The sequence below is a fragment of the Octodon degus genome, unplaced genomic scaffold (genome assembly GCF_000260255.1).
Source record: "Octodon degus isolate 3935 unplaced genomic scaffold, OctDeg1.0 scaffold00003, whole genome shotgun sequence".
Lineage (NCBI taxonomy): Eukaryota > Metazoa > Chordata > Mammalia > Rodentia > Octodontidae > Octodon > Octodon degus.
In genome coordinates this window covers 35,852,341-35,870,926 of record NW_004524579.1, presented here as the reverse complement: position 1 = coordinate 35,870,926, position 18,586 = coordinate 35,852,341, and the positions used below count along the sequence as shown (strand labels likewise).

At 40.9% G+C, this 18,586-nt stretch overlaps 2 protein-coding genes across 2 annotated transcripts in view; both read right to left on the bottom strand.

The window, feature by feature from the left end:
* The window catches only part of Onecut2 (one cut homeobox 2), a 47,583-nt gene that overhangs the window by 16,890 nt on the left and 12,107 nt on the right, over window positions 1–18,586 (bottom strand).
* On the bottom strand, window positions 761–1,742 carry LOC111816759 (small integral membrane protein 30). Its single transcript, XM_023715212.1, has one exon. The coding sequence runs from the start codon at window positions 1,625–1,627 to the stop codon at window positions 1,448–1,450; it is 180 nt and encodes a 59-aa protein (XP_023570980.1). The 5' UTR covers window positions 1,628–1,742; the 3' UTR covers window positions 761–1,447.

Below are 18,586 nucleotides of genomic sequence, written 5' to 3'. Positions count from 1 at the left end.
TTGGACAATACAACTGAACAGACTCTGGGACTCAAAATAGACGAATTCCTAATTCCTATTCTCTCTCCCCCTGCCTGATTGTGTGACTTGGGGCAGCTCCTCAACGTCCCTGAGCTTATTTAATTGGCTGAGATATAGATTCTTACTTTCTGGATCATTGATGGTACACGTGGCAGCACACACTTGTGATCCCAGCACTCAGAGGCTGAGGCAGGAGGATTGCCATAAATTCGAGGCCGGCCTGGGCTACACAGTGAATTCAAGACCCTCCTGGACTACGTAATAAGACTGTCTCAGAAAGGAACTGTTATGGTTTGTGTCTATATGTCCTCCCAAAGCACCATGTGATCATGGGGAGCAGACTTTTCGGAGGTGGTTGAATCGAGAGTTTATGATTGATGCATTGTCCAATGCTGGGATTAAGGCTGTGTTAGCCTACATACAATACAGTAGTCCCTCGCCATTTTGTGGTTCAAATTCCACAAACTCACTCTTCTGCGGCTTTTCAAAAATATTAATCTAGGGCCAGGGAGATGACTCAGTGGAATAAGTGCTTCCCTGGCAAGTGCAAGGGCCTGAGTTCAATCCCCAGTTCTGCCAAAAAACAAACAAACAAAACAAACAAAAAACCCCAAAAATATTAATCTAAAATACTTATCGTGGATTTCTCATTGTATCAGGGGATTTTGTGGTAGTGTGAAGTACTGTGTACATATTTATTTTTTTATTTGTTTATTCATTTATTATTATTTTTTTTTTACCTTACAACATAATGTGTTTATATTTAATATAGTACTGTACTTCTTGCCATGGGGATTTCACTCAATAGTAAAGGTTTTTTAATTACAGTATTTTTTCCATTTCAATGTCAATATAAAGGGTTTTTAAAAAAGTTTAAATCTTTCTATTTTTTTCATTCCACTATTAGCTATACTGAATATATTGTTTTTAAACTTTCTCCCCCAAAGATAAAAATTTCAATGTTTGGCTATTTAATATCTAAGTACAATATTAACTTGCACGACAAAATAAAAATCTGAAAACATGGAGGAAAGATTCCCCAGCATTTCAGGAGGCAGTGGGTGGAACTACACACTGGTCATTTGGGAAATTCTGGGCAAGTGCTTCCTTATTTCTATTGCATGTGTTCTGGGGATTCTGAAACTATGAACTAGAACTTACCTATTTTAAAGCCATCTTTACATTTTTGACCTGTTTTCTAAGTAACAAACTATTGGCTGCATTTTTCAGTGTATTATTTGTTAGAAAGGAAACATTGTTTTCCTACTTCACAAATGCTGATTTGCTTCCCTTCTCTGGGAAACAACCAAGAATGTGAAACCCTCTATATACTGTTTGTTGGTAACTTTTGGAGACCAAAGTCAGGTAGGGTCTCAATAGTACAAAGGTTTGCAGAGTGGAGTTTGATTGAGCAGGCCCTTAAAAGTCACACCTGTCCATTTCTCTTCCGTGCGTACACCCCTAAGCAAGCGCAGATGCCTGTAACGCTGAGAACCACACCTAACAAGAGAGCAATGGCATCTCCAGCTTCGACTGCTTCAACAGCGGGCAGAACCAGAAGCAGAGAAATGAGGACTATGAACAACTGTGTTGAAACTGAGGTCATGATGTCCACGTCTCGAAGGCCGGAGGTTCCAAAGAAATGATATATATAAAATTGTATCTGACTTGAAATTCTGGATTTCCTTTCCGGATCTCCGATGCTGAGGCTAAGAGAGTACACGTGACACGGCCTTCCGGGAAGCAGCCATTACAGGAACCTGACATTGCCAGTCTTACTGAAAACCCACTACTATTATGGACTACTGGACTATATTGGAATATTTTGCTGAATTCATGTACCTATAATATTTAAATGACAGTGGAATACCCTTCTCTGACAAAACTAAACAAAAAAAGGAGATACAAATGAACAACCACCCTAGCAAGTGCAAGGGTCTGAGTTCAATCCCCAGTTCTGCCAAATAAATAAATAAATAAATGAACCACCATTTTGTATTTGTATATTCAAAATGGTTAGGATAGATATACAGGTACATTCTCTTAATTCATTGAATAGAAAGATTTGTTCTAATAGTGTTTGTAAACAGGATATCATGTCTGTATCTTGTACAATGAATAACCACTAAGACAACAATATGCAATGTATTAATTATTGAAACTGTCCCAATTGGATTTGAAACTGTCTCACTGCTATTTGTTTCCCAATAAAATTATTGAAAAAAACAACAACCAAAAAAACCCCAAAAAACCAAATGGCCACATGAGAACATTCACTCCTAGGCTATCATGGGAGTGTAAACTGGTACAAAAGGTTGGGAAAAGGCTTGGCAGTGTCTTCCGTGGTTAGAGATAAGTGTGTCCTATGACCCGAGAGACTCTGCTCCTCTGCAGACACCCTTATCACAGGTTGTATCCTGTGTGGCCCTCAACACTGTGCCGCACACAAGCCCAGTATCCAACACCAGCACCTTCATCCTCCCGCCTGCTGCTTACCCCAAGAAACTAGAGAATGCCTAAAGAAATGGATGGGAAGATTAAATATTATGACTAGTTCAATTCTTTTCATATTGAAGTGCCCCTAACCAATGAATACCTGGAATATAAATTTTCTTGTATTCCTGTTCTTCAATTAGGACAGCTCTGAGGTATATTTTCTTTTTTTGGAGGGCAACAGAATACCAGGGGTTGAACTCAGGACCTTGCATTTGCCAGGCAGGTGCTTATGCTGCTAGTCTATCCCCCCAGCCTGGAGGTATATTTTCTACAGATTTCCATAGTTATTCAGTAGAACTAAGCTTCACTTGCCCACAATGGGAGTGTGCTCAGTAAATCAACTCTTCTTTGCCTCTGTTTTGCTTTACTATTTTTTTTTACTTGTGTTTCCTGGAATTGTCTTTCAAATAAATTGTACTTAAGTCACTGTTTAAGGGTCTACTTTCAAGTATACCCAAGGGGAGAAAACCCTACAGAAATATATTTTGCTATGTTAGGATACATGTACAAGAATATCCAGTGTAAGTTGGTTTGTAATAAAGCTGGAAACAACCAAAGTGCTCATCTACAGAAGAATTGGATTAATTATGGTATAATGGTTTAATGGAAAAATTCATGGCTATGAAAAGTAAGGAACTACTGCCATTACATGTAACAACATATAACAAAAGGAACATCATATTGGAATAAAAGAAATCAAACACAAAGAAATATATGCTGAGTTGATTTATATGAAGTTTTAAAAATCACAAAATTAAACTGTAGCAATTAGGGTGCCATATATTAGTGTTAGGAACTGAAGCAAAGCGAGGTGGTAATAGTCTCAGAAGTGGGTTAATCGGGTTACTGCTTACTTCTGTGGTTGAGGGAAGGTTTTTGGTGAATAGTTTTGATAACAATATTGTTTTATTCCTTCTAGAGTGGTACCAATATTCTGTTTGCTTTCAAAGAACTTATTCAGCTATACATTTATGTCGCAGGTATTCCTAAATCCATGTTTTATTTTACAACAATAAATTTAATAAAGCTATATCTTTCCTATACACCAAATCTAACCTATTTGAAAAGGCAATTTAAAAAAGAAGGGGGCTGGAGAGATGGCTTGGTGGTCTAAAGCACCGACTTAGAACAAACTTAGCAAAGCACAGGGACCGCGGTTCAATCCCCCAGCACCACATGCCAGCCAGCCCCGCCCCCTGGTGGGCTGAGCTGGCCACACACACACACACACACACACACACACAATGTAAAAATAAATAAATAAATATTTAAAAAAATAATAAAAATAAAAAAGAAGGAAAAAACCCTTCACAGTAGTATCAAGTAACTAGGAATAACTTTAGCTGGCAGAAAGAATCACCAAGTCTAAACTGTTCTTTCCTAGTTGAGGATATCAATAAAGATTTGAATAAATGAAACCCCGTGCACTATGTTTAACTGGGAAGATCTAAATAACATATAAATTCAAGTGGATGTTTAAAGAAGTCTAAGAAACGTAGGGACAAAAGGTGAGGAGGAGAAAGCCCTGCAAGCATTCATTGCATATAATAAAGCCAAAGTAGTTTAAACGGGGTGGTGTTCACATGGGAAGCAAAAGATTCATAGAACAGGATGCGCTCTGGGGAGAGACTGAAGTGGACAAGGGGAGTTAATACATAATAAGAAAATATTTCAAATGGTAAGGGAAAAAATGAATTCTTCAGAAAATACTGTTAAGTGGCTATCCATTTGAGAGAAAAAAAAAGTGTGATTGGGTGTGGTAGTGCATACCTGTAATCCCAGTACTCTAGGAGGCTGGCACAGGAAGATTGCTAGTTCAAGCCCAGTCTGGGAAACTTACCATCTGGGTGAGATCTTTTCTCAGAATAAAAAAATAAAAAGCACAAGGGAGGTATTCAATTCAAGCCTCTGGTTTCAATCCTCAGTACTAAATAAAAAATTTGATCTCAATGTCCTATCACTTGCAGAAAGAAATGACAGACAGCCCAAAGATCCAAAGTTTAAAATGATTCAACGTATAGATGGATAAAGTAAAAGTGGTCTATACATAATGGGGTACTTCGCTGCTATAAAAAGGGTAAACTTGCACCACTCATGGGAAAATGGATGCATCACGAGGCCATAACAATAAGTGAAATAGGGCAGGGAGATAGCTCAGCTGCATAAGCACCTGCCTGGCAAGTGCAAGGTCCTGAGTTCAGATGGGAAGGGAAGCAAGAAATGGGGGGGAAGGACAAGGAGGGGAGAGAAAATGGATAAAAAAGAAATGTTGTTTTTGCATTCATATGCCGCAGTGCATGTGGCTTTAACGCGCTGCAAAAGCCCACACAGCTACATACCCCAGCACCCCGATTCTGGCATCTACCTCAGGAAGCCCTTGCAGTGCCCAGAGAGGTTTGCAAAAGGGCATTCACTTGACATTGCTTAGCAAATAAGGCAAACAACTAAAAGGACGATGGCCTCACTGGCTGCCAGCACAAGAAGATTAAATAAATGAAAATATCTATGCCACGAGACACCATGCAGTGTTCAGGGGAGAAGCTGGGCAGGTGTACTTTTGAATGAAGGAAAGGGGCTTCAGCATGATGTGTGTGGTGCAGGGCCGACATAGACGTACAACTTATAGACAGACACATACATGTAGACACACATACATAAAATACCCACTTGCACAGGTAAGTAGGTCATGCTTGGCGTGGGGGACACTTTTGTGGCCACAGGTAGTTCCAACTAGGAAGTACTGAAGGAGACTGGGATTAAAGGAGGTTGGCAAAATGGACTTTATTCTCACTGTTCATGTTTTGACTTTTACAAAGAGAATTTTTCATGCATTACTTAAGCAATTAAAAACAATTTTAATAGCCAGAGAGACGGCTCAGTTGAATGAGTGCTTGCCTGACAAGCGCAAGGGCCTGAGTTCAATCCCCGGTTCCACAAAAAAAAAAAAAAAAAAAAAAAAGACTTAAATTTGGGCTGGTGAGATGGCTCAGTGGTCTAAAGTACCTACTTAGAACAAGCTTAGCAAAGCACAGGGACCGCAGTTCAATCCCCCAGCACCACATGCCAGCCAGCCCCGCCCCCTGGTGGGCTGAGCTGGCCACACACACACACACACACACACACACACAAATAAAATTTAAAAAAAACAATTTTAATAAAATAACAATATTAGCATGGTTATCTTTGAGTGGCAGAATTTTTCATTTTCCATTTTCCAGTATTTTTTTTAACTGAGAAAGAATTATAACAGACATGATTCCATTGTTTGAAGTTGTGGTAAAATACATACAAAATTCATCATATTAACCATTTAAAAAAATATAGCTGGAGAGCATTACGTATGCTCATTTTATGAAGACTCCAGAAATTTTTTGTCACGCAAAACAAACTCTGGGGCCGGGGAGATAGCTCAGTAGAATAAGTGCTTGCCTGGCAAGTACAGCGTTCTGAGTTCAATCCCAGGTACAGCAAAAAAACCCAAAACAAACAAAAAAAAAACAAAACAAACAAACAAACAAACAAAAAAAAACTCTGGCCAGGTGTGGTGGCACACACCTGCAATCCCAGCATTCTAGAAGACTGTGGCGGGAGGACTGCCACTAGTTTCAGGCCAGCCTGGGCTACACAGTGAGTGTAAGCCCAGCCTGAATTACATAGTGAGGCCCTGTCTCAAAAAAACAGAAGAACACCCCCCCCGAAATTGTGTACACTTTCCTTTGTTGTCTGTCCTGGTCCCGGCCCATTCTACTTTCTGCTTCTAGAACACTGACTCCCCTAGACACCTCTATAAGTAAGGGCCTGTCTTTTACTGACTGGCTTATTCCACTGAGCATGCAGTCTGCAGGCCTCATTCACAGTGCAGCATCTATCAGAGTGGTGTTGCCTGCCTTTCCAGAGAGACTACTGGGTCCTAAGAAGAGGAGTAGGGAAAGGGGATAACAAAGGGAGGTGGAAGGCGGGATGGACACAATTGAGGTACAAGAGTCATACAGGGAAAAAACACTGCAAACCATGAAGCTGTGCAATTAGCATGTTCATAGTTACAATAAAAATATCTTTTTAAAATTTTTTTTATTTTTTGGTGGAACCAGGGATTGAACTCAGGCCTTTGAGCTTGCGAGGGAAGCACTTATTCCACTGAGCCATCTCCCCGGCCCCAAAAATATCTCTTTTTAAGTTAAAGGGCTTTTTTTTTTTTTTTTTTTTTTTTGTGGAACCGGGGATTGAACTTAGGCCCTTGTGCTTGCCAGGGAAGCGCTTATTCCACTGAGCCATCTCCCAGCCCCTAATATCTCTTTTTAAAAAGTGAGTCTTGGTCCAGTATATGTATATAAGTACATTTTGTCCATCATTCGTTGGACACAGGTGGCTTCCATTTCTTGGCTATCGTGAATAAGGCTGCAATAAATCTGAGTGTGTAAACATCTCTTGGAGACTTTGCTTTCAATTCTTTTGGTATATGTACCTAAAAGTTGTAGTTCTCAGTTAAATGATAATTTGATGTCTAGATTTTAGAGGCACTCCCATATTGTTTCCATGGCAGCTATGCCATTTGGCATCCCTTTCAACAGTGCACAAGGTTCCAGTTTCTCTGCAACACAGTATTTCCTACTTTGTGATAGCAACTGTCCTAAGGGGTCCAATAAACTTTTAATTAAAAGGACTGATGTCAGAGATCTGAGAAGGAAATAAGCTTCTGAAGTACAGCTCGGCATCTGGCCTCATGTCTGCTGAAACTGAAGACATGTGTCCCCTTCCTTACTGGCTCTTGTCTAGAAACCCTCACTGCAGATTTTGTGCCATCCTCGCCTTTGTCCAGGCTGCAGAGGGTGCTAAAAGGATATTCACTTCCTAAAGCTCCTTGCCTCCTCTCTGATTTCCTTTGAAGACACTGCCCCCTTCGCTACAGGGAAGCCCTTCTTGAGGGGTGATCCTCACTGTGGGCTTCCTGCTTGCCTGCACCCCAATAGCAGGGGTGAGGGTGTAGCTGTAACCAGACCCCACCAGAGCCGTGAGATGTGCCTGTGGATCAGAACTAATGGCATTAGGCAATCACTCAGGGAATAGAGCTACAATTACCCTTTGGATGCTTTCTCCAGGATGACCACATGCAGAACACCAAGAGGGAAGACAATAATGAATCACCAAGTGAATTAACTGGAAGCTGCTCTAATTAGTGTTATAATTTTTCATGAAAACACTAATGAATATGAAATAATGTGGCCATGATACCACTAGGACAATTAATGCTTGGGAGTAACTTGGGGTCAGGAAAGGATATTGGAAACTGTTTAAATAGACTGGCATGTTGACAATGTAGGATCCTGTGGCTGAAAATCTTATATTAACAAATAAGTTGCTACTTTAGGAAAACCAATAGTTGCATCTCTCTTTTTCTCTCTCTCTCTCTCGCTTGCTCACTCTCTCTCTTTTCTTTTTTTTTTTTTTTTTCTTTTATGAGCAGGGGGCCTGAGCAGGTTGTCCTCAAGGACTTTTTTTTTTTTTTTTTTTGGAGGCTTAGGTTGCCTGAAGGGCAGGTCTGGTAAGGCAGGTGGAGCTGGGGATCAAACCGCGGTATCCTGCTCCTGACTGCCTTTGCATGAGCAGGCGCTTAAACAACTGAGCTAAGGGCAGCCCCCCACCATCTTCTTGTCTTGTTAAGGTTCCTGAATTTGAGAATAAGGGAAAAGGTAGGAACTAAAACAGGAACCCTTAAGGAAGTCAGTTGAGAACCCAAATGAATGGATTTCAGAAACACAATAAAGAAACAGGGCCCAGACACACAGTGAAAGCAGAAAGGAGGTTCAAAAGGAAACAATATTCTTCTTCTTTTTTTTTTTTTTTTTTTTTTTTTGGTGGAACCAGGGATTGAACTCAGGCCCCTGTGCTTGCCAGACAAGCGCTTATTCTACTGAGCCATCTCTCTGGCCCTGGAAACAATTTTCTTTAGCGTGTACAGCCACACAATCACCTGGCTGTCTAAAAAATAGCTTTCTGACCAAAGCCAGTGATCGTTATGGAGACAGATGAGTTCAGTCTTGTTGACTCAGTTGTAGACTGCTTGCTCACAAGTCCCACACTTGCAAAATGAACTTCCTTCCTTCTAGCTTGTCTGTAAAGGTTCAGTCAGATTCTATTCTGAGCACAGTAGGCTTCTGGGTTCTAAATGGTTCTTATGAGCTTAGCAAAATGCACATAACATAGGGATTCTTAAAGGGATACTAGAGAGTAAGAAGTACTTTCTTGCTGTATGTTTGAAGAATCTGCAGAGAACAGATACAGTGGCAAAGGCAGAGACAGGCTATCTTGCTAATCATAAATCCCACCACTGGAAGTGACACACAAATCATGCAGAAGTATAGATGTACCCATGTATAATAGGTGTCCTCTTTAGTACCAAGGGAATTAGAGGTGAGTATGCCAGTGGGGTCAACTGTTAAGGTTCATCTCCTTAACTATGTACAGCTGTGAGAATGATGATGCGCCTGATCCTCACTCTGTGGAGAAGGGACCTGAAGCTTTCCTGGGCTGGACATCACAGGGCTAGAAGAGGGGGCTGCACCACAAGCAGATTCATCTGATCCCAACACTCACACTCTCAGTGACAAGCCCAAGAAATACTCTGAATGCACAAAAGCTACGGGAAAGCTGATGACTCAGGCTAACTCTCCTTGTGATGCACAGAGAAACTATAAGAGAGAATGAATTAATTAATAATAACAGCATCTAAATTATCAAGAATTCGCCACCTTCTAGTTATTCAAGGTATCTATATATATTCACTCATCTAAAGCTCTTAACTTTGTGATACATCTACCATTATTTGAGGCACAGAGATAAATCATGACATGGAGAGACCTTGAAAATTCTAATAAATTCAAATGTACAAAGGCTAATTAACAGTGAAACAAAGCAGTTATTTGTGATTTTAAAAAAATGTTAAGCAGTGCTCATGGAATACCAATACTCGCATTACATATCTATTACCATAAAGTCTCATGTCATAGAATTAATGAAATGGCTTTCTCAATGAAATCCAGCAGGAAAAAAGCGGCTCTGTTTCATTGCCCTCAGTGGCATGGTAGGTGGTGCAGACAAAGTCAGCCTTGCTCCGGTGTTTTACTTCCAAAGATGCAAAATACTGGGACTCACAAGTCTCCCACTGAGAATAAACCATCTGACAATTTAACCTATATGCTTTTCAATCCAAGCTTGAGTTTTGTTCCCTTGGCTATGCAAATAACACTTCTACATGCCTTAAAGAAAGCTAGCTGCCCTAGGCTGGACTGTGAGCTAGTAAATAGAAATCCCAGGACTCCATCTAATTAATGAAAGACTTAAAAATTTTATTCACAATGCTCAGCATCTGAAAAAAAAAATCAGCCAGTCAAGTTGCAGGCCCCAAACCACAAGGATTTCATGGAATTACGGAGTAAACAAGCTTAATAACTGTGGACAGCCTGGTATGAATAACTGGGGGCCACACCTGCCTACTAAAGGCGGCATTCCTCCCATCCATGGGAAGTGTAAGCTCTGGGTATTGATTCCTAGGGTGCTATTTCATATGTATGCAGAACAAATTCAGCTAAACAAAGTTATCTGCCCAATGGAACTCAAAAATATTTCTCAATTTAATTTTAAACAGGCCTTGAAGTGAAGGAAATTTAATTATGTAAGTAATATAGAACACAATGAAATGTCCATCAAAATTGCTTCCAAAGGTTTAAAATGTTTTCCTTTTCAGACAATGTAGTTAGAGCAGCTGAGATATCTATGTTAGTACCATGTCTTAGAAAGCAGGCCTTGGAAATCAATGTGATCACCTCTCTGAATTAAGTATGCACAAACGAGAGCAGCTGAGATCCATACAAATCAGCTCAAGTAGCCCTCTGTGTACCAGACCATTAGGAGACAGGCGGAGGAGGAAGATGCAAATAAACACATTATCTAGGGCACACTCACTAATGGAAGGCACTATTTAACACTCACATTGAGAATCAAGACAAAACTGTCAAGTATTTTTAAACACACTTTATGATTAAAAAAGGGGGGGGGAATAGGCCCCAGATATAGAGCCTAAGACTTAAAAATAAAACAAAAACTTAGACACAGTTAGCGTCACAAATGAGTACATCTTTTGATCTTTTTTATATTGCCTCTAAAATTCTTCTGTATTCATTGATAAAACCCTACAAAATGTCCCTGTTACTGAATGTTATTTATCTTTTACAGTAATACATGATTTTTGTCACTGACTTTATAACTGATTCAGTCACCTCTTAGCATATAAGTAATGTATTTGAAAAACAAAAAATTTAGGAAGACAGTTTTATTTTTTTGTAGACAGTGAAAAGATTGAGATTAAGATGCATGTTATATGTATTAATCAAAATAATGTAAAATTCATTTAAAAAGGACATTTTTAATACTTTAAAAGCTTATCTGCACATTTTTTTAGTCATACTAAGATGAAGCTATTCATCACTTAAGAGCTGATTTGTCACGGGTATCTCACACAGCTAAGGCCTAGAGTTCTTTCTGATTTGTATTTGGATCATTAATGATGTGCTATTCTTTCATGTGAATGTGGACACGTAGAAAGTCATATTTGAAAATAGCACTGAAATAAGTTACAGATTTAAATTTAAGTACATTGACCATTCTTGAACATTATGACTTAAAATTAACAGCTACCAAGTATCTAATATGAAATTATATTTTGAAGTTTTAAAAGCTATTCAGCATGTAATGAGTGATGGGTATAATATGCAGTGCTGCTTGTTCACACATCTTAAGTGAACAAGACCATAGATAAAAGACTGAGATAAAAGCATATATAATAAAAATTATTGAGAGAAAAAAATGTCCTTGTTATTTGGATTGTGTCAATACAGAATGACTAAGATCTGAACTGGATGTTTCAACTTCCGTAAGCATCTGACTTGGACTTTGTTCCTCACATGTTAGTTACGTATTGAAATGGATACATTTTTTTAAAGCTTGAAAATGAAAGCTTATTTTATGGCTCTCTGTGTGTGCATGTGTGCGTGTGTACATATGCGTGTGTGTGTGTGTGTGTGCATGTGTACTGCTGAGTACTGAACCCAGGATGCTTTGGGCATGCTAGATAAGTGCACCTCTATCCCTGAAAACATTTTAAAATACAAGTTGAGCTATATGCATCCTCCTGGTAGGGCTGTGTTGTGGTTTGCTCTGGAGGTTCCTCAAAGCCTCATGCCATCATGGGGGCAGCTTCTGGACTTTGTGATTGATTCCTGGTCCAGTGCTGGCATTATGGGTGTGCTGTACCTGCCCTGCCCACATGCAATATGCGGAGGGAAGGAGGCTTTCTCTCTTCCTTCTCCCCCTTTTCACTCCTTTTGCTTTAGATGTTTTCCACTGCCATGAGCTCTATCACCTCTGCCATGCCACCCTGCCACAAAGCCAGCTGATTATGGACTGAAACCTCCACAAACTGTGAGCTAAATAAATCTTTCCTTCTTTAACCTTGGGTATCAGGTATTTTGTCTCAGCAATGAGAGAAAAGTAACCAAGACAAGCTAGAAGAGATCTTCCTCCTCAGTAGAATTGTGTGACCCTTGGGGTCATTGAGCCTTGTGCATTTACTAAGGACTAACTGTGTGATAGGCATGGTAGTAGTGTTTAGGGGAGATGAGGGACAACACAACTTAAGGCTCCTGATTGTTAGGAGAAGATCAGGCATGTCAAAAATCATCATAAAGAGACACAACTTCTGTCCAGATGGGTAAGTGGCTTGTTATTCACCAATGTGAAATGCTTCCACATTAATCTTTTCTGCCAAAATTAGTCCTACCTATGAGACATCCCTTGAGTGCCTATATGTCACTAAGGGAGTGTCTCCCTGAGAGAACAAATGAACCAAAATATGTAAGAATTAGTGTTAAAAATGAAACTCCAATTCTTCACCATTTTTTGTACTTTTCTCTTGCCATGGAAACTTTTTTTTAAAATATTTATTTATTTTTATTTATTACATTTATTTATTGTGTGTGTGTGTGTGGCCAGCTCAGCCCACCAGGGAGCGGGGCTGGCTGGCATGTGGTGCTGGAAGATTGAACAGCGGTCCCTGTGCTTTGCCAAGCTTGTTTCAAGTAGGTGCTTTAGACCACCGAGCCATCTCTCCAGCCCTGCCATGGAAACTTGAGTGTCCTCCTATTCTGTCTCTGGGCTCAGTAATGTGACTTGGTTTCACTAATATACAAACTAAGATACTGTTTGGGCTCTTTACCTCCTCCAGTGCATTGAGAAGGATAAGCCTGGGATAAGATGGTGGTCCCAGAGGAGGGACCCTGTGGGGCAGAATACCCATAGAGGCATGAGCCAGCCAGCCATACCACAGATGCACAGGCAGATCTGCTTGGGACTGAGACAGATCGCCAACATCCTACAGATATGGGAGGAATAATTCCCCAGTTTTGGGGTGATGCTTACTCAACATTATTGTAAATAGATAACTCCTCCATAGCACAGAACAGGTGTTCAAGAAACCATGTGCTTCATGCTCTTTCTCTCCTTTATCCTCATATCCAAGGCTGCCTTATCTCCTGTGCCACCATTCTAAGCAAGAGATTCTGTGGGGGAAACCAGAAGGGAGTTCACATCAGCCTGTTACTTGCAATTGCTTTATACAGTTCATCTCTAATAGTTACATGTACCCTCCAAGGTGGACATTCCATTTTATAAGAGAAGAAACTAAGACTCAAGATTAAATTAGAGCTAGTCAGGGGCAGAGTTAGAATGCCTGAGCCTGTCTAACTCCAATAATGATCATTCACTCTGCCAAGTACCTTGTTTTTCTAATGCCTCAGCCAAATTGGCAGAGAGAAGAGCAGGGACAGGAGGATAGGAGAAAAGAGGAGAAGCAGGGAGGGGAGGAAAGAAGAGGGGAGACAAGAGGAGGGGAAGGAACCTAAGGCAAGAGAAGGGAGAGGAGAAATGAGTACTTGCTTTTCTAATCTCTTCTCAGCAGTCTGGGAGAAAGGAATCTAGTCATATAGACACTGTTCTCAGGACCTACATAGCCTCTCTGTTTTAGCTTGGGCTCTTCCCCCACCCAAGAAAGGAATATTCACATCCAGGGATTTCCAGAGCTTGAAAGAGGCAGAACACTTGGGCTCCTCAGTTGGTGGGGCTTATGGTAGAAGGACTACATTTCCAGAATCTGCCTATGGACACTGCTCAGGGAGCTGTGGGCCTGGCAGTGCTGACGCCTCTTGGCCCCTTCACGTTGGCAGCATGGCCTAGGAGGGAGCTGAAGAAGAGGAAATGACAGCGCATGGCCTTGGCTGCCAGCAGGTTTTGGGTATGATGCCCCGCCAGGGAGGAGCATGGCCTCTCAACCTGCCCAGGGTAGACCTCTAAGGCCCTCTTCCACCTAATCCTGCCTGTCTTTGCCTCATATCAAACAAAACTTAGTTTGACTGTTCAAGGCACACAGCGACAGTCATTTAAGTCACCGCTTACCATGCATACCTAATTATCATGCAACACAGCAATGTACTCAAAGGAATCAAGAAACAAAAAGCCTGGAACATTTTAATCTTAACACTACGTTCTACTCATATAAGCTTACTCTTTATAATTTGTTATTTAAATAGTATGAATGTCAAAGCATAACTGTAAACAAGATAACATACCAAAAGGCAACATACTAGTCCAATGTAAGATATGCGGTAAATAGATGACCTTAGTTTCAGTTTCTTACTAAAATTAAAACAAGGATAAAATCTATTCTTAATTCCATATGGACACTATAAGTATAAGTGAGAATTTATTCACTCAAATCTTTAAGATTCAGTTATATTTTTTACTGGTAATTATTTAACTCAGTGTCATGTAGGCAGAACTGTTTTCATCCCTAAAAAATTTCTGGACTACAGAGCCTCAAAGATCATAAGTAATTTCATATCTTTGTTAAAAGATAAGGAAATGAAAAAGGAAGAGCCTGAACTTCATAAATACAAAATGAGTCCATTGGACTTTTTCTTTTCACATGAATTGAATTACAATCTAAGAATTTGCAGTATATCAAATAAGGGTCATTTAAAAGCACATTTATTGTACTGATAATTAAAATGATGTACAAAAAGAAACCAGATGCTCTGATTTGCTCAGCTGCTCTGGGGTAGAGGCATTTGTGGCTTTGTGTGGCCATTAACTGACCCATCATGAGCACCACCATTGTCCATACTAAGCTTCCGTCTAACTTCAAGTTATCATAGGAACCCATTTTTGCTTATATAAGACAGTATTTCTGCCAGGGACCAAATCATTTCTAGCAAAGAATACCTATTTTAAAAAAGAAGCTAGAAAAGAATGACAAATCAATGTAGACACACACGATCCATTACTACCAGACTGACTGGAATTAGGACATTCTAGGAGTTCACTCACTTGAAGAAAAGGCCTGCTGCGAGTTGGGCCACAGGCCAGCACCTGTGGGAAGGGAAAGTCATGCTACATTTGCTCGAGAAGCCCTGCCTCTAACATGGAGACACAGAGAAGACCTACGAGGAGTCACAGGGAGAGAGAAAAGTACCCAAGTTGTAAGCCAAGCCCACTTATTCATCCCAAAGTGCCAACACTGCAGTTAAACACTGCAGTGAGGTTTTAGCTTAGAAAAAACAACTCATACATTAGTGTCTTTGGTCTTAAAAAATACAGCACACACATGCCACAGGCTCGCTGTCACTGTTGTGCAGTTTAGAGCAGATGACTGCAACTGGAGCTTAGGAGGAGACAGAAGGGAGTGAGCTCAGCCAGGCACAGTGGCATGTGCATGTGATCTCGGCACATTGGAGGCTGAGACAGGAGGGTTGCTGTGAGTTCGAAACCAGCTCAGGCTACATAGCTAAACTCAGCAAGATTTCAGAGCCTGAAGTGAGGCAGGAAAGAGGACCTGGAGAGGGAGGGATGGGACCAGACATTTCAGCCAGAAAGGCTGATACACAAAATGGGGACATAACAAACAGGACAACATGGGAAAAGCAGCACGGAGAACTGCCTGATTGGGGTGGGCTACTTTGGAGGACAGAGCCAACAGCAAAATGAGACTCTTTCTGAATGTCTAGTGGTTGACATTTCACATCCTTCTCTCCATAGACATAGCCAGAGTCTCTGAATACCGCTGCACTATGAAATCCCTTTAACATCAATCCATGGCCGTAGTATCTTAGCCCTAAGGATGAGATCTTGATATTGTGAAATATGAAACACTTATGATGACTTAGTACTGATTATTCTTGTTCTTGTTCACTATCTACTATTGGGAGCATACAATGGGCAAAAATAGTGTGATAAAAAGCAAAATATTTAAAAAATTGGATAATAAATACTTACTGGGTGCTGACCACACACTGTGTCTGATCTCTGGTCCCCTGAAATTTAATCCGATGGGATGACACTGACTCTAGCTGGGGACTCTCTGTCTGTGTTCTAAGCACACAGGGAAGGACAGTTAACGGAGAACATAATTTTGGAGACCAGAGAAAAGCTTCAAGGACCTAGACCTAAAGCTGAGTTCAAGTTCACTGAGAGGAAAAGTACTCCAGGCAAAACAATGGTTTGGTGTGTGGGAGGAGATGGAGGAAGGACATCTGTGCGGGACCCAGACAAAATGGGTGGAGTGGGGAGGGGTGGTTTGGATGAGCACAGCTCAGAGCAGGTGCGGGCAGCATGCTTGGCTCAGGGGTTTTTTCAGGGGCTGTAGGGAGCTAACAAGGAGCAGAGCTCATACACAAGGGCATATGAGGTGATGAGGTCCAGGTCCAGAAAAACCACTCTAACTTAAGCATGGGAGGTAGATGAGAGGGCAGTGCTGGAAACAGGTCAGTCAGGGGGCTGCTGAGCATGCTGATGCTCTTTTTCAGAAACTTAAGGCAAATGATCCGTGTGGCTACTATGGATGACTGATGGGAAAGAAGAAAAGAGTCCAAGTTGACTTTCTGACCTTCAAGTTGAAAAAACTGTACCCAGTGCTACGTGTATTCTTCAAAGGGGAAATAGAAGAGGCCCAGATTGGTGGCGGTGATGAGCAGAGCTGAGGATAAGGAAACACGTTTTCTCTGGGACGGACCGTATTTAGAGGTATTCAGGCCAGCATGTCCAGATGCAGAAGGAAATAGGAGAGATCTGGACTGGCGAGAAGTCTTCTGTCTACCACGCAGAAAAGATCTCCCAGGGTGAGTATAATAAGTGAAAAAATAAAAAGGCCTAGGGCAAAGCCCAGGGCTGGACGGATACAGCTAGAAGTCAGAAGGGAGACTGAGGAGTGGCCAGAATGCTTTAAAAAATACAAAGTAAGTATAGTAGTTCAAGGAAAGAAAGGATTTAGAGAGAAGGCTAGTCAGTCAGCGAAGAGTCAAAGGCTGCAAAGAGGCCAAGCCAAGAACTGAAAAGCATTCACTGGAGTTAGCTACAAAGATTTAGACAGTGATTACAGCCAGGCTGCAAAGGTGTAAGGCTAAGCAGGCAGGAAGAAGACAGACCCTGAGTCACAGCAACTTCTTCCAGAAACAGAGAAAGGAGAAAAACCTAGGACAGGGTTTTAGAAACACAGAAGGCTAGAGCACAAAATTGTTGTTTGGGAAGAAGGCAATGGAGAGGAAGTGGCAGTAAGTACAGGAGATGGGCTCTGAGGAGGCCTGGGAGGCAAGCACCCCGCACAGGCGGAGGGCTTAGTCTTTACCATGGGGGCCGCCTCTGTCTTCAGAAGAGTAGAAGAAAGGAAGAGGAGGAATAAAGAACTCACTCTTCTGCCTTGAACATGTCCTGGTGTGAACTCTGGCATACACTAAGAGGCAACTATATCCAAGATGATTTTTCTATGTATCTTATATTGAGGGATCCAGGACACTGATTTAGAAAAATGTAAAATCATTTTATTTCACAAATTTAAAAAATATTTGGCACCCAGGAAGGCCACGGAAATGGCCTGTTTGCGTGACAGTCCTGTCAAAATATCTTTTAAAAACTACACTGAGTCCACTAGAAAGGAAATGCATTCAGCACACATCCTTGCAGGGCATAACGCCTTATTTTACTAAAATGTAATAATGTAATGCATGTAAAACAGACTTTTAAAAATGAGCCATGCTTACTGTCAAATCCAGATTTTACTGTGAAAGGATATGATCATGTCACCCAGCAACTACCTAGAACTGCATGTCTGCAAATTTAAAGATCATACAACTTGAAGAAACTATTTTAGCCAGAGCTTATCAAACACATTAAATCAATTCTTAGAACTGCTTTGCACAAGTTACTGTTCATTTTTACAGTGAAGGTGTAGACATTTAGATACATCGAGTTTGAATATTTATCAGATTTGTTTTCTTTAGGACAGAAGTTCCCCTCATTGTATACAAGAGCTACGTGGAATTTAAGGAGGAATTGTTACAGAAAAGAAACCTCATTTATCATATCCTTGACTTTCAGCTAAAGAGATAAGCTTGTGTGTTCCTAGGCTGCACCTCCCTGAGAGCTGTTTTAGTAATAAACTAGACCTGAACTGAATTTCCTGGAAACAATGGGAAAATTTTACATTTTCATTAGCTTTGAGAAGTCAAGGGCCATTTCACTAGGAACCAGCCCAATCACTGACCAAAATGACCCACCTGCTTCTTTTCTGTAGAATAAAAACACAAATAAAGCAGAGCCACTGACTGAGAAAGACCAGAGTCAAGGGTCAGCACCTAATGTCAGCTCTCACCCTCATCGGGGCTGTCTGACTCCATTGTGTGCCCTGCAGCAAGTGGCTCAATGTGACTGGTGCTTTGGGAGGAGGCAGCAGCAGTGGTGAGGTCACTTGTCAGTGAGGTCACTTGTCAGCGAGGTCAAGAAAGCACACCCAGTCTTCAGGTTTATGTATGGTAGTGATGGTCTACAACTGGCTCTTCCTCAGACACTACCACTAAGTTAATGTGAGATTTTTATGTGAGATTATTATTATTATTATTATTATTATTATTATTATTATTATTTTTAGAACCGAGGATTGAACTCAGGCCCTTGAGCTTGCCAGGGAAGC